The sequence below is a fragment of the Lagenorhynchus albirostris genome, chromosome 5, assembly GCF_949774975.1.
Source record: "Lagenorhynchus albirostris chromosome 5, mLagAlb1.1, whole genome shotgun sequence".
Taxonomy (NCBI): Eukaryota; Metazoa; Chordata; class Mammalia; order Artiodactyla; family Delphinidae; genus Lagenorhynchus; species Lagenorhynchus albirostris.
This window is the reverse complement of record NC_083099.1, coordinates 59,743,211-59,760,228: the sequence shown is the minus strand read 5'-3', so window position 1 is coordinate 59,760,228 and position 17,018 is coordinate 59,743,211. Positions and strand designations below refer to the sequence as shown.

General features: G+C 34.9%; 1 protein-coding gene across 7 annotated transcripts in view; it reads right to left on the bottom strand.

Moving 5' to 3' along the window:
- The window catches only part of FXR1 (FMR1 autosomal homolog 1), a 40,178-nt gene extending 25,133 nt beyond the window's left edge, over positions 1-15,045 (bottom strand). For 4 of the 7 annotated variants that reach the window (XM_060150063.1, XM_060150065.1, XM_060150066.1 and 1 more), the window contains exons 1-7: positions 15,025-15,040; positions 13,495-13,588; positions 3,573-3,644; positions 3,007-3,155; positions 2,684-2,777; positions 2,121-2,237; positions 616-786 (exon numbers count right to left, since the gene is read on the bottom strand). In XM_060150063.1, the coding sequence (XP_060006046.1) occupies positions 616-786; positions 2,121-2,237; positions 2,684-2,777; positions 3,007-3,155; positions 3,573-3,587 (546 nt within the window). In that variant the 5' untranslated portion in view covers positions 3,588-3,644; positions 13,495-13,588; positions 15,025-15,040. Of the gene's footprint in view, positions 1-615; positions 787-2,120; positions 2,238-2,683; positions 2,778-3,006; positions 3,156-3,572; positions 3,645-13,494; positions 13,589-15,024 lie in introns of all 7 variants that reach the window. The other 3 variants (XM_060150064.1, XM_060150067.1, XM_060150070.1) reach the window with 2 other exon arrangements.
- Between the last annotated feature and the right edge of the window lie 1,973 nt (positions 15,046-17,018).

Below are 17,018 nucleotides of genomic sequence, written 5' to 3'. Positions count from 1 at the left end.
ACTTTCTCCAAGCCCCCTCAAAGTGGTAGAGACAAAATTCCAATTCAGGCAGTATGGCTCCAAAGCCTTTCATCTCAATTACTTTGTTATACTGCCCACTTCTAACAGTTTCGGAAGTAAAAATCAGGCCTCTAGTAAGATTTACTATATGACTCAAATGAAAAGTCAAGACTTGAAATTATCACCCCCAAAAAACTCATTTTCTCTAATGTGAAGGATGGTCTCAATAAAGAAAAGTCTGATTTATTTTTCCAATTATTTTCCTGTCCACACAGATGTCACAATTAACCAGTGACAAAATATTATTCAAATTCAAGTTCTACAAAAGCTATTCTATTATATGCTATTTATAACTGCCAGTGCCCGACAGTAAGCACTCAAAAAATATTTGAATAAATTATCTGTAACGCACATAAAACAGTAAAATTCAGAAGCAGTTGATTAAGTAACTTTTGAGAAGAGTACACATTAAACACAACCTTTAATCCACCTACATACATGCAACGATTGCCAGGCTGATTAATTTAAAGCGTTTCACCCTTCGGAAACTGAAATTCCAGACAATAGGTAATATGTTATAGGAAAGTTACCCAAGGTGGGGAGCAAACAGCTTACCTCGCCGTAGATTCTAAATGTTCCAGTATCTTCATCTAGCTCAATAGCTGTAACTCCAGGAACCTTTCTAGCTTGTTGTATGTTACTACCATGTGTTCCTATTGCCAGGCCCATCAAATCTTCTCTCACAACAAATTCCTCATGAAAAGCTGCTGCAAGTTGCTTTGTGCACTAGTAAAAGAGGCAAATTATACTTTATTATAAAAGATCAAAAAAAATTTTTGTACACCCATGTTCATAGTATTATTCACAACAGTCAAGAGGAAAAAGCAACCCACCTGTCCACTGAATGATGAATGATAAACAAAATGTGATTATGTGAGTAAAACCAGAATTATTCAGCCTTAAAAAGGAAATTCTGATACATGCTATGACATGGACAAACATTGAGGACATTATGCTTAGTGAAATAAGCCAGTCACAAAAAGACAAATACTACATGATTCCACTTACGAAAGGTATTTAGAGTACTCAAATTTATAGAAACAAAGTAGAACGGTGGTGAGCTGGGGCTGGGAGGAAGGGGAAATGGGAAGTTGTTTAATGGACACAGAGTTTCACTTTTGCAAGATGAAAAGGTTCTGAAGATCGGTTGATCAACAATGTGAATACACTTCTCAACACTATCAACTGCACACTTAAAAATGGTTAGGATGAAAAAAAAAATGGTTAGGATGGTAAATCTTATGTTTATTTCACTATAATTTTTTTTAAAAAGGAAAAAGAACTAAGAAAAAAAGGAATAAAGGAAATTCATTTGGGGTCATATAATGGAAGGGGAAAAAAGGTCAACCCATCTATTTAATCATGGTCACAGAAAACAGTAATTCTAAAACAATTTTCCAGAATTACTGATACAGGAAGCTCTCCAATTCAGATGATTTATGTTTCAAAACTCATTCACATATCCCTTGTTTGGAACTTTTAAAGTAATAAGGGCATTCGTGTACTTATCCTAAAGATAAACGTACCCCAATTTCTCTAAGACAGCGTGTGTGCACAAGTGCGTGTGGGAGGGGGTGGGGGGAACACATCTCCTAATAGTATGGCAGCGAAGAAGAGGAGAAAACAGGAATACCTTAGGATGGAGAGAAGCAATGACAGGCTCTTTTTTAAAACTATAAGCCACGTATCCTCCTCTCTTCTTACCCAGGAGTTGTTATAGTGAACCAGTTACTAAGGAAATGCATTGTGACTGAAACAGGACAGTAAAAACCAGCAATAAAGTTCTACTGGAAATCCCTAGTGAGTTTTTAAGCTCTTTGGCACCTGTCATCCAAGTTCTAACAAATAACAGGAATTTAGCAGACAAAAGGCTATGTTTGACAAAAGTAATAGAAAAAAGTAATTCTTCTAAGGACACAATGACTCCAGTTATTAGCCATAAAACAGGTCCCAAGTTGCCTTACCTAACAGTCAAGTAGTTTCAGCCATGGAACTTGAATAATATACTCATGAAACTAAATGGGACACGCAAAAAACCTTTTACAAGTAAACCCACTTACTTCTAAATGCTTAGTGGCCTCTTCATTTCTGGACATAAGCATCAACTTCGTACGAATACTTCGCAAATGCATGTCACTCAAAATATTTACTCTCTTAACAGTTGCTTCACTGGCAGACTATAAACACACAAGTTAATCACTCAAAAACTTAAATCCTTTTTCAAGGTAATACAAACACAACCTTCCACATAAGGCCTTTCTTGATGTTCGTCTACTATACTTCTCTCCTCACCTAACATGCACCGCCCCTCGCCACAAGTTAATTTTACTTTGCTTTCTTAATTTCCATATTACTTAGATCTGCTCTTCAAATTATGATTGGGGGGCGCAGGTAGAATCCAGGATCCCATATATTAAGGATTTTATGATGTAAAGAATATTATATTGATTTTTCCTCCTTACTCCAGGAGAAATTTACAAATTAACTTTATAACTGCAAAAAAATTTCTCCCACACTGTATTTTAATAAGGTCACTATAAAACAAGTTAGCTTTTATCTTTTGAAATATTTATAAAATCTGTACAATATTCATTATCTACCTTAAAATATGGAGTTACCTTACCAGTATCATTAGCTGTGTGGTTTCTGGATGGTAAAAAATTCTGCATGCTCCTACTGCTTTCTTAAAATCTTTATGTGCATTTTCATTAGCACACCTAGGGAGAAAGTAATTCATGGGTAAGACCTAAATAATAGGTTAAATTTAGAAGGCAATTATAATGAAAACTCAGTATTTCATTTTAACACCACCCATTAAAACTTTTGTTTGTTAAAAAGATTTTCTATCACAGTTTTTGACTGGGCGTCTGGGGAAAAAAGTTCTTTGTAGCACTGAAAAATCCTCTTGATTCACAAATCAATTCAACAGTAAACAAAATTACTCACGCCTCTCTCAAATCCTCAGGAACATCCACTGTGCATTTAAAGAAGGTATTTTTTTTGACAGTTTTATTTTGATTGACAGGCCGAAGTCGTTCAAATGTGACTATTTCATTGTAAGTGGCATCACAAGCAGCATATTCAATGACATAAAACTAAAAGACATCAAAATATTTTAAAAATCCCATCTGAACAAAAATAATGAGCTTTAAATGAAGTTCTAATTACCTTGCTCAGCTTAACCAGTAGACCCTCCCCCTTGTGGCACAAATACTAAAGCACAGCTTAGTTACATCAATCTGATTTGCCTAAACTAGATTATACATTCTTACAAGCATGAACTATGGTGGTCCTCACACACCTGCGTTATTTATACCTCTGGAGAGCAGCTTTGGTGTTTGCAAATCCAGAACACAAATATAAATTACTGGTCTCATGACTTTTTGAAAGGCATGATTAACTATTTCTGAAGTAGGCTTTTAACAACTAAGAGTTAGAGTAACATTTACAGAACCAAGAGTGGAGGTATTTCCTTGAAAATCAGTCACAAAGCAAGTTTCAACATCACTTACTTCTCCTTTCATCATTCGAACTTTAGCCAACCACCATCCACATGGTTCTTGATCATTTGCTCTTGAATACACCTGACAAGAAAAAAAATGCCCTTATTCCTTCATCCAAAAAGATTTCAACACTATAGACAATGAAGTGCAAACTTCCATTAAAATCAAGAATCAAAAATTTTATTGTGAAGAATAATACAAAGAATAGCCCCTGCTCACCGCAACTAGAGAAAGCCCGCGCACAGCAACAAAGACCCAACACAGCCCAAAATAAATTAATCCAAAAAAAATATTGTGAACAAAATGAAACTGATGTACTAAACATGATTTAATAGAAGTTATATACGCTTAAATTTTACTACTGAAAAATAAAACTGAACCCTCTTTGGGCAATTTGGCTCCTTGGAAATCGAATTCCAAATTCAAGAGGGTTTACTAAACATAAATATTATTATTTTTTAAAGAGATTTATTTATTTATTTATTTTGGCTGCATTGGGTCTTCGTTGCTGCACAGGCTTTCTGTAGTTGTGGCGAGCAGGAGCTACTCTTCATTGCGGTACGCAGGCTTCTCATTGCAATGGCTTCTCTTGCTGCGGAGCACGGGCTCTAGGCGCGGAGGCTTGGTAGCTGTGGCTCGCGGGCTCTAGAGCGCAGGCTCAGTAGTTGTGGCGCACGGGCTTAGTTGCTCCGTAGCATGTGGGATCTTCCTGGACCAGGGATGGAACCCGTGTCCCCTGCATTGGCAGGCGGATTCTTAACCACTGTGCCACCAGGGAAGTCCCAATAAGTATTATTTTAAAGAAATGCTTCTTACAAGACAGTTTTATATAGTGTAAAACATAGGTCTTTCAGTTTCTGTCAGCACTGTTCATCTTCAAGTATGGCATTCTGATGATTCAAGTATCAGAAGTAAGGATAAGCTAGAACCTTAATAAGATGTATTTTAAATCTGTTATCAGTATTTATAAAATTAAGAACTGTTTTTAGAAAGTTTTTAAGATTTCTTCCTATTTTAAAATTCCTTCAAGGTATGACATTTAAATCCCTTGCTGAGGAACTTAAATGTACTAAAAGTCTAACAAAAAAATTATACACACATTTAGTCCATCTAGCAGAGTACATACCTTACAAAACCTCCTATGCAAAACAAACCCTGTATCTTACGTATTCTATAATTATCAAGTATTTTGAAATATAATACATTAGAAAAGTTTCCATTGAGAATTAGAGTTATTTCTTACGACACAGCAGTTTGTTTGATATATTTTCAATACATGAGAAAGGGGGGGGGGCGGCTGCGAAGAGATGACTAAGAAACACTCACAAAAATCTTGATTAAACTAAGGTTGCCCCTACACAGGTGGACAGAGAAATCTACCAATCAATACATGTTAACAGCCATTTGTGAAATAATGTAAACAACTACTGATAGGCAAACAGTTTTTGGAAAGCCTGAAGCTTCTATCAAGATGATAATGAGTAATCTTCGAAGTGGTGGAATACTGGAACTAAAAATAAATAAGCCAAAACTTCATGATCAACTTTACTGCATACCATGATTAGAGAAAAGCTGAGGGAAAAAAAGCGCCTATATACCAATGAAGCTCCAGTGAACTCAATTTTAGCTTCTGCATTTCTTATATGAGTAAATCTAACTATTTCTTGACTCTACCCTTTCTTCAAATCTTCCAAAATAAAAGAAATTTTTACCTTTTTTTTTTAGAATAGAATAAAACTCATTCTGTCTTGCAATTGTTATTAAGCATCCAATGAACCCTTACATAAATCTAAGACAGAATCCAGGAACCTTATTTTTCCTACATCCTAAAATACTCTGCCATCTTCTGTGACTAGAAAGAAACAGATGACAAAGAAATGCACATTAGTCAATCCAATTGGTTAAATATGAGAGTGGTGTAATTATAGGGCAAAGATGCTAACATTCTATTCGATAAAATTAGAAGCCATCAGAAGTTCCAAAATACAATCGACCCTTGAACAACAAAGGGGTTAAGGGTATCAACCCTCCATGCAGTTGAAAGTTGAGTGTAACACAGATGGCCTTTCTGTATATGCAGTTCCACATCTGCAAACTCAACCAACCACTGATCATGCAGTACTGTAGCACTTTCCATTGAAAATAATCTGAGTGGGAATTCCCTGGTGGTCCAGTGGTCAAGATTCTACACTTTCACTGCTGAGGGCCCAGGTTCAATCTCTGGTCAGGGAACTAAGACTTCCACAAGCCGCACGGGGGGGATCCGAGTATACATGGACCCATGCAGTTCAAACCCATGTTGTTCAAGAGTCAACTGTATTCTTAAACCACTGCATTCTGATAATTCAAGTGTGTAAGATGAAACAGAAGAAATGATAAACTAGAACATACCAGAGATGGACTTTAAATCTGATATCAGCATTTACAAGATGGGTATGTTCTGGGTTTATGCCTGATAGCTGATGAGCAATAAGTTAATATTCAGAAAACTTTGCTCATTTTAGGTATACATGTATCGTCAAAAACCAGGAAAACATGAAATAAAAACTTGGATTTCTTTGTTTAAATGCTTATTAAAATATCTAATAATGTTTATCTTCACCATCCTTTTATTCTTACTTCTGTAAATTTATATGTAAAATGACTTAAAAATATAAAAAAACAATAAAAATGGCCCATTAGACTCAAATGGTAAGTGCTGACTATCTTCCCTAGTATACTGAGAATTAAAAAAACAAAAAGAAAACCCTGAGAACAAGAAGGAAAGTGCCCTTTCCAAGCACTATCTTAGAAAGGCAGTTCAGCTAAACAGACTGGTATATCTCTTGTTGATCTACAGTGGATGGGTGCCTCAAGCTTGAATGCTGAAAAATGCGTCTTAAAATAAACTACCTGGTCTGTTTCACCAAAGAATACCCGTCTAGGAATCTGGCTTTCTATGTAAGTTTACCTACAAAAAAGAATAAAACATTGTGGACTGTCTTGCAGCTTTAGTTCTCACTGAACATTAAAATGCTGGATTCCATTTTATACTTACATCCATCTCTGTAAACTTCATTAATAACCGATCCCTGAAAGACAAAGCCTCTCTCATAAAGCCAAATTAATCTAAGCTCCTGGCTCAAATCAAAATGCTATGAATTTGCCTCCACTTTTGTGTTGTGGGTCAAATAACATCCTTTACAAAGTGAACAGTGTACTCAACACAATAAAAAGTCGTTTTAATAACCAAGTGTTAAAACCGCGCCCTAGCATACTACGTCCAAGATGTAGATTACTGAATTTATTTATGACTACATCATTGGAGTAAAAGCACCTCACAGAAATTCCTTTACTTCAGATTTCAATTCACTTAAATCCCCACACTATTCCAAGAAAGCAATTCACACTCTAAGGCAATGGCCCTCATTTCTCTAACATTCTAAGTTTCTTCAAATCCAAGAAAGAGCTTTAAAAAAAGACTAAGGAGTGCCCATGAGAGACCTAAAAACACAACAGTACCCAGATTGAAGAAGGCTACAGTTTCATGGAAGAATTAAATTCCAAAAGCCTATTTCAGTATTCTTTCTACCAAATGAATCCAAGTCAAACCTTACTGGCCTCCAAATTCCAGCACACAACCAAATTATGACTTAAATGGAATTCCAGTCTGGATCCTAATGTTATCAGCTTTTCATTCAAGTTAATAATGTTCAACGATGCCTTTCAAAGTTATAACCAAATAGAAATAATGTGAACACCACCAGGAGACAATTTCTACCAGTTTTTACCTAATTCTAAATAATGTTAAGCATTAAACTGAATGCTTAATCATAATGACCTGTTTTACAACTACATGAAAGACATTTATTGAGTACTATTCATATCTATTTTATCTCATTACAATCTATGAAGAAATAGAAAATGTACATTAGGAAAGCAAGCTTAACATCTAGAAAACACTAATGTGATTTATCTACTTACACAACAGTTATTATCTCATTAGTATTTGTGGCGGATACTTTAACAAATGGGTTTCATAAGTCTTGGAAACTGCCCATTCCCCAAAAGAAAAAGATACAAGTAATAAAGAATATGTTCACCTATTCTTTAACGTATGAGCATTCCCAAGCACTAAGACTAACAATGCTGACTTCGTATTATGAGAAAGACTAACTACAGACAGCTAAAATTTTCAGACTGGTTGCAAGAATCAAACTGATACATTTTTAAAGGTAAGATGTAAATTATACATGCATATTGTATTTGTCTTATAAGTAAAATACTAAATTAAAAAACTGTACGGTAAGGGGGCTTCCCTGGCAGTCCAGTGGTTTAAGACCCTGTGCTTCCACTGCAGGGGGACTCGGGTTTGATCCCTGGTCAGGGAACTAAGATCCTGCATGCCATGCGGCATGGCCAAATTAAAAAAAGAAATTGTCAGGTAAGGGAGTGTTCTACATCAAATTATTCTTAATCCCTTTATTAAATTTCTCTCAAGGGACCTATCCCAAGATTATAACTAAATTATAAAGATGTAGAACCATAATGTCTATCTGCCATAAAAGATGGAAGAAAAGGCGTATGTCACAAGAACAAAAACTTGCCTATCCGTATTTCAACCAGAAGACTTCACAATTCAAAAAAAAAGTTTTTATATATCAAACATGTTAAGCCCAAGAGGAAAAACGTAAAAAGTCTTATAAAATTATCTATTAGCTTGAGATATCAGGCTTCCTATGTAACACGTTTGTGTGTGTTACTAACTTGCTGAATAAGGTAGGCATCTTATAATAAAAAATAAGGCACCTCACATGTGAAATCACTGGGTAAAAACTCTTTCTACTGCCCTTCCAATATCCCAGAACATTATACTATATATCCAGCTTAAGAGAATCTAAAGAACTCTTCATTTTCCCATTATCTCCAACTTTACAAGCTGAGAATTATTAGCAATCTTTCTTTTTTGGTCATGCCACGCAGCTAGCCTGTGGGATCTTATTTCCCTGACCAGAGATTGAACCCAGGCCCTCAGCAGTGAAAGCACAGAGTCTTAACCACTGGACCACCAGGGAATTACCAATTTTCTTAGCAATCTTTAGTTAACAAAATCAACTATTAAGCAGACACTTATCAAAAAAAATTAATTATATTAAATACTTTGAAGATTTGAAAATATATGCCAGTTTTTATCAACACAAAGCCACCAATTAGGTTTAAAAATAAACCTTTGAGTCTTAGACTTTTCAAAACCAACTTTCTATTATAAGCCATATAATGTCTTCTTGAGGTCACTACCAGACACTAATTTATGTTTTATAATTTCATCTAAGTCTCACAAATTGGCTGGAAAGGGCAAGCCTGAAGTAGCCAAACATGTTTGTAAAGTAATAAAATTTTAGAGTAAGCCATGTGAAATCGCCAATATTTAACCATACCTGACCTACAAGAATGGGAAGTTCATATGGCTGAATTTTTTAGTTATTATTATTTTTTAATAGAAGCATAGCTGACTTACAATATTGTGTTAGTTTCAGGTATACAGCAAAGTGATTCAGTTTTGTGTATATATATGTGTATATCTCTGTGTGTGTATATATACATATATATATGTGTATATGTTCTTTTTCAGATTCTTTTCCATTATAGGCTATTACAAAATATTGAATATAGTTCTGTGCTATACAGTAAGTCCTTGTTGTTTATTTTATATATAGTAGTGTGTATCTGTTAATCCCAAATTCCTAATTTATCCCCCACCCCTTCCCCTTTGGTAACCCAACTTTGTTTTGTATGTCTGTGAGTCTGTTTAGTAAATAAGTTCACTTATGTCATATTTTAGATTCCACATATAAGTGAGATCATATGGGGACTTCCTGGCGGTCCAGTGGTTAAGACTCCACATTTCCAATTCAGAGGGCATGGGTTCAATCCCTGGTCGGGGAACTAAGATCCCACATGCCGCCTGGCACAGCCAAAATATTAAAAAAATAAGTCATATCATAAAACATTTGTCTTTGGCTTACTTCACTCAGTATGATTATCTCTAGCTCCATCCATGTTGCTGCAAATAGCATTCTTTCATTCTTTTTTATGGCTTAGTAATATCCCATTGTGTGTGTGTGTGTGTGTGTGTGTGTGTGTGTGTGTGTGTGTACACACCATATCTTCTTTATCTACTCATCTGCCAATGGACATTTAGGTTGCTTCCATGTCTTGGCTATTGTAAATAGTGCTGCTGTGAACACTGGGGTGCCTATATCTTTTCAAATCAGTTTTCTCCAGATATATGCCCAGGAATGGGATTGTTGGATCATATGGTAATTCTATTTTTAGTTTTTAAAGGAGCCTCTATACTGTTTTCCATAGTGGCTGCACCAATTTACATTCCCACCAACAGTGTAGGAGGGTTCCTTTTCTCCACACCCTCTCTAGCATTTATTATTTGTAGACTTTTTGATAATGGCCATTCTGACTGGTGTGAGGTGGTATCTCATTGTAGTTTTGATTTGCATTTCTCTAATAATTAGACATGTTGAACATCTGTACATTGGCCATCTGTATGTCTTCTGGAAAAATGTCTATTTAGGTCTTCTGTTGTATGGCTGAGCTTTAGATAAATGCCTGGACAGCTTAATGAAAAGCTCCCTTCTGGATCATTTCTGTTCTAAATCAATTACCAATGGCCAAATCATAGTCACCTTTCCATTCTTCAAAGAGGAAGGGTTCCTAGAAGCTGCAAAAGAACAAGAGTTGGGAATGTGGCACAAAATTGACAACACCCTGTAATACAGCATGACATATTAGAAAGAATAACATTCAGGACAAAAACTTACACTGGTTATTCAACTTCCTAACCTTCAGGCTACATGAACCTTGGAAAGGTTAATTAAAGTAGTCATAGAGTTTAGAAGAGGCCCTCAAGAGACTATTATGTCAAACTGATAGAATGTGTTTAAAAAGCCAGTTAGTTATATATATATTATATGGGTTAGTGTCAGCTGTTATCACTGCTATTATAGTATTTACGACTAGCACAAAAAGAACAGTAGCCAATGACTTAATTAAAAAAAAATCAATATACTATGCAATAAATTACCCTAAAAAGAATCAAGTTATATTAAAAACCTAAATACTCTTTAAAAAAGGGGGGGGCATCTCTGTAGAAGTACTAAAATGGGTTATCTTGGAGGCCACACTGGGAAAACTGGCAGATCTGAATCTGGGAAAATTGGCAGATCTGAATAAGTAAAAATATAAATTCTTAATGGCAAAAGCCACTAAAGCACAGCTTTTTAAAGAATGCCTGGGAGAAAACACAATATATAACAGGAACTTACCCATAAAATGTACACATTTCCAACATCGAAAACTACATGGGCAAAAAATAAAATAGATAATAAACAGAACAAGGGGCTAACAGCCAATAAACTAATTTAAAAGACACTCCATATCACTAGTAATCAAGGTTCAGAAAACAGAGAAGACAACAGCTTCCTTCTATCATGTTTATGAAAACTTACAGATGAGATTAATAATAATCCAGCCAGTCAATCTATGAGGAAACAAACACCTTAATGTATTAGCAAAACTATGAAGTGGTCATTCAAAAAGCATTTTTGGAGGACAAAATGGTATATTTTGCTATTATCAAAATTTTCAATATACATGCCTTTGATTCAGCAATTGAACCACCAAGATTTATACTAACAGAAAATGATTTACATAAGGACATTAACTCTTGCTTTTTTTGGGGGGGTGGTAAAAGCAAAAAACAACTTTCAATAATTTCAACAACTTCTAATTATGATACACCTATACGGAGAGGTATCATGGGGTGGTGAGAAAAAATGAGGTTAAATCTGTATGTGCAGACTTGAAAATGTCTATGGTATCTTAATTAACTGACTACAAAAATCACAAATAAAATGTATTCCCAATTTTTGTAACTTAAAAAAGCACACATATTCTTTATAAGTTCAAAGAAAAAAAATCTAAAGAGACATCTCTTAAATGAGACTTAAGCTGGGGTGGGCAGATAAGCACACCTAGATACCTACACTAAGAGGAAAGGTTCACTTTTTACTTTATGTAACTCTGTATCATTTCACTTTTTATATTAAGCTTTGTTACTTTGAATTTGGGGGGTGGGGAGCTTACATAAAGTTATTTGGCTCAAAATATAAAGCACTAACAACCATAATTCCTAAGCATTCATTCCATGGCATAAGAATAAATTCCTAACGCTGGCAAAAAAGCAAAACAAAAAAAGAAATCCACAGGTGGCAAGATTAATTTTAAACTTCTTCCCTATATAAATTTTCAAAAATTTCAAAAGCACAAAAAAATTACAAAGTAACAGTAATATCTTAATTCCAGACCATGATTCTCATTAATTTTAAGGAACAAATTTCACCAAGACTGAACCATAAAACAGAAAGTGAAATAAAACACTCTGTAATCATCAATTTCCAAATCATTCAATAAAGTTTTGTATACAACTGGGGAGGCGAGCCATAAAGATGGTCCAGGAACTGGACAGGATCTTCCCAGATTGAGACTGAGGAAAAGCACACTGTAACAACACCCTCAGCGCTCCAAGTTTTTCCTTTAAACTGAGCCTTTACATTAACAATAACTGTCTGAACAACAATTTTTAAAATATGAAAAGCACTACTCACAGAAATGACCGCCACACATGTGGCACCCTGACACAATTAAGTTTATAACATGCTTTGATTTAGCAAAAGCAGAAGGATGCTTGCTCTAATTACCTAGAGCAAGAATTAAAATCTAGGCAAAATTTTAGAAAGTGAGTTCAAGTTGTTAGGAGTTAAAGTCCTACAATTTGACTTTCTAGCCTAACATCTACAATTAACTCAAAAGAAAATTTACCATTAAAAAAATTATGAAGAATAAAAATGGCAAGTAACTAAATGAGTTCATGTGCAAAGCACTCAGAACAGTGTATGGCACAAAGTACATACTGTTAAGTGTTTTTAGATAGCTGTTTCATCATTAAAGATTGACCCATGTTCCCAGTTCTCCTACCCCAGCCTACATAAATTAGGTACAAATGAGATTTGAAAATCTCTTTCAACACTATCAAGACAACTCCTTGTGAGAAATACATTTTAGCATATTTGAGCTCCTTGGAGGTATCAGCTTCTTAAAAATCGAAAATCAAATTTTCTATCTCCAACAAACTCATTATGCTTCTATTTGACAATTATTTCCAAGTTTCTTTTTACATAACAGCAGGCATGTTAATCAAAAACAAATATAAAAGACAGACATTCAAGACCTACTAAGTGTGAAAAAAGCAAGATACAAAGAAGTAGTAAAATTTTTATTTTTTTGAAAGAGAAAAAAGGAAGAGCCTGAGAATATGTAAACCATGAAATGTGGTTTTTATCTCTGGACAGTGATTTTGGTTTTTTTCCTTTTAAATTTTTCTGAATATTTCTAGAATATTCAAAAAGGCAGTATGCTAATATTTCATATTGTTACACAGGAACTATATTAATGATCACTACAATAAAGGATAGCTACTAATACTGTACAAAGATACTGAGGAAAAAGCACAAGGCAAAACAGCAAAAAAAAAAAAAAAAAGGAAAATAATGACCAACGTCATATAGTTGTCTCCGCCAGAATCTGTGCAAAACTCAAATGCACTATCGTCTTTAGTTCTCACATTATTTTCACTTTAGTCATTAAAAACAAAAAAACTTGACCAAGGCTACAAACCTAAAAATGGTAGCATTGAGACATTAATCCCAGTTCTGGCTCCAAAACTCAAGCATTGCTACATTACACAGCCATTACCAATAGAAAGAATGGAGAAAAGGAATTAGATTTATTCTCTAACAGCTAAACAGATTTTCCAACAAGAATATTTATTTGAAACAAAAAAATATGCACACAAGAAAATAAACTTGTAAATACATACCTCTACTTCATCTCCTTCACTAATTTCTTTTTTTATATCAGGTGGTGGTGGTAATCTAACTTCATTAAATGGAACCTGGCGTTCCGGTTGCCAACTGAAGGATTAGAAAAGGAATTAACAATTTTAAAATACATTATTCTAATACCCCTAATACAGAAGCTATGTAGTCTATGCTTAGTACTGTATATTTTTCAAATCAATCATTTAGCTGTCCCCAAAGAAAAACAACCTCTGTATTAAATCTTTTTCCAAGTAGTTTGCTGAGGTAGAACAGATTTTGCATGGCTCTTGGTGAAGTTTATAAATAGTTAACATCATTGACAATTATACATTGCTTCCAAATTACTCATCCTAAGGTAACAGTACATACATTATTCTGCAAATGAAGTAGGGTAAGTTCAGAGTAACGAACTGCTATAGTGGGATCAACTTATTACAAACACTTTTACCACTCAATGATTTATTAAGGAACACAATTTCAGAGATTATAAAATATAAGCTGCATAATTTCTTAGTGTACATGTTCACAGAAATATAGAAAACTACTCAATTATTCTGAATAGCTAAATTATGAAAGGATTTAATTTTCTTACACAGATAGAATTTCTTTTCTACAATGAACACATACATTGTTATTAAAACCTAGAAAAAACTTACTTTTAATCTTTGTAGCAAATATGAATGTGTTAAAACTACTACTTGAGCTGTTGCTTAATTTTTTGTGGGTTGTATTTTATAACTAAGTTGATAAAGCTAAAATGCTTTCCTACTTTAAGTTCTAATAGGTCATTCACATGCCTGGGAGGTAGAGCAGCACGTAAAATACTCCTATGGCTCCCCGTGCCAACGCTGGGCAAAAAAGGAGACAAGTAAGACATTTGAGTGCTTTCTTTCATCTTTACTGTCTAAATGGCAGCTGCTAAAAGACAGAAATCATCTCAACACTTGTTTCTACAAGAAACAGCTGTTGGGCCAATATCTATTCAGGCAGTTACAGAAGCAGCATAAAAGTGAAAGTTAACCAGTTTTCTTTTCTGACCTTCAATTATATAGTGCTCCTTTATAACCCTTCCTAACCAAGCCCAGAACACAGTCTTTAACGTTTTTAGCACAACTTACCTAACCTTTACAATATCTATACAACTTTTTATTATTCCTTATGAATAATCAAGCAATTAAAGACAGCCTAATACTTATCTACAGCATAATTTCAAAATTCTGCGTTTTTAAGAAGCATATTATAATCCCATTCGTGCCATCTATTTTTGCAAAAACTACTTACTGATTCACGTCCACATGTGATTTGACAAAGAAAGGGGTCATGGAAGAAGTGCCAAGTGAATTGTGAGCAGAAAACCAGGTGAAGTCACCAAAAACTAGAATTATTTGAACTCAAAAAGATAATCAAACCAAAGACCCCCACCCAAAAGCACACTCATTTTCCACTGGCAATAGAAACAGCCAAAAGCAAACAGTTTGGCACTACCAATCTTCAAAATTAGGATCTCTATCAATAAAAAAATAACTTACTTGTTCTCAAAAACAACTGTGAGAGAGTCTTCATGAACATCTTTGATAAATCCCTATAAAGAAATTAAAAGGAAATAAATATTCAATTAAATGTTACATTAACTCTAAACCACTATATTAGAGCTACAAAAATGACATGGAGTACTAATAATAACCCAGAGCTTGGAATAGGCTAATCTGGGTTTGATTTCCATCTCCATCATTCATGAGCTGTTTGACCTTGGCAATTACTTAACCTCTCTCTTTCATGATTACAAATGACATTAAATGACACTGTACTACTGTCAATCAGAAGAGCAATGTTCTCAACCTTAGCCAAATGCTTACACACTCTGAACCACTTGGTACTCAGCAAAAACTTTTCTGAAACGTCTTTATCATACTACACTCCATAATGTACACTGTAAACTAATTAAATACACATACTTGCAGTACTTGGTTAAAACATGGCAAAAATGAGTACATCTGTTTACCTCATCTACCTCCCCAAATATTTAAACACTATGTGTCAGATATTATTTTAAGCAAATTAACAAACCAAAGACTAAGAAACAAACTGACGGTGGAAAAACCAAAAAGCAAACAGATCAGCACTGCCACCCCAGAAAATCTTTGGAACTGAATATAGAAAGTCTTATAGAGGAAAAGGTAACCAATGAAGCTGAAAATAAAATCATTTTATTTTCAATCACCAATCACAGAATGTATATAAGTCATGTATCCAGTCTCTCAGTACCCTCCTCCCACATTTGCTACTAAATTTTATGATTCTGTAATTTGGCCTTGATCTCTCTCCAGCTAGAAATACCTGTGATCAACTTGTGTATTATGGGAAATTTCAATGCATATATCTTCATGTGAGGTCTAAAACTCAAGATACTTTCAAGAATGCTATAGTTGGGGTTTCCCTGGTGGCGCAGCAGTTAAGAATCCACCTGCCTGCCAATGCAGGGGATGTGGGTTCGTTCCCTGGTCTGGCAAGATCCCACATGCCAGAACAGCTAAGCCTGTGCACCACAACTACTGAGCCCGTGTGCCTAGAGTCTGTGCTCCACAACAAGAGAAGCCACCGCAATGAGAAGCCTGTGCACCGCAAGGAAGAGCAGCCCCCGCTCACCGCAACTAGAGGAAAGCCCGTGTGCAGCAACGAAGACCCAAAGCAGCCGAAAATAAACTTATGAAAGAAATATAGTGGCTGCCAGAAAATTTAAAGTAGCTCTTGCCTTGCAATTCTGAAGACATTTTTTGTTCTTCTTTCTCCTCCCAAAGCTAAAAACTAAGAGCTGCCAACTAGTTCAAGTTGTGATTATCTGATCATGCTACAACAATGACTTCCTGGCCAGTTTCTCTATTTCTACTAGTTCATCCGCACATCTACTTTCAGCAGTCATTCTGGTCAGCACTTTCATAGTTATGCTACCAGCAAATCCATCTCTATTATACCCTTGCCATTTGTAAGGACTATTTTCATAACCTGAGAATTACCAAATTCATGAATATCAGAGTAAAACATCTTTCCATCACAGATTAGTCATTATTTATACTTTCACTAACATTTTCTAGTCCTTCACAAACAATTTTCATAGTTTGAAATGTTTCATTAATCTTTATCATTTCTGTATAATTTATACAGCGTAAGTGCAAATGAGAGCTCCAAATCACTGGGAAATTCTACTCCTCGTTATAATAAAAAGGTTTTTTCCTATCTAAAAATCAGTGCTTATACTGCTCCCCACCCCCACTTTACATCCACCACAAACATCAGCATCATCTTTGTCTGGGTGCACACACTGTTCACACACTTTAAGAAAAAATACAGCTCTGGAACCTACTCTTATTGCTAATATCTTCAGGCATCAGATTAAACAAGCTAAAAACTTGACACCCAAATAAAGTATTTGGACTGTAGTGAATAATCAGAAAACATGTTCTAATCCCCAAACCCTAGATTCTAGGGATAAGAGGTTTCTAATGGCCAGATTGCTATAAAATTG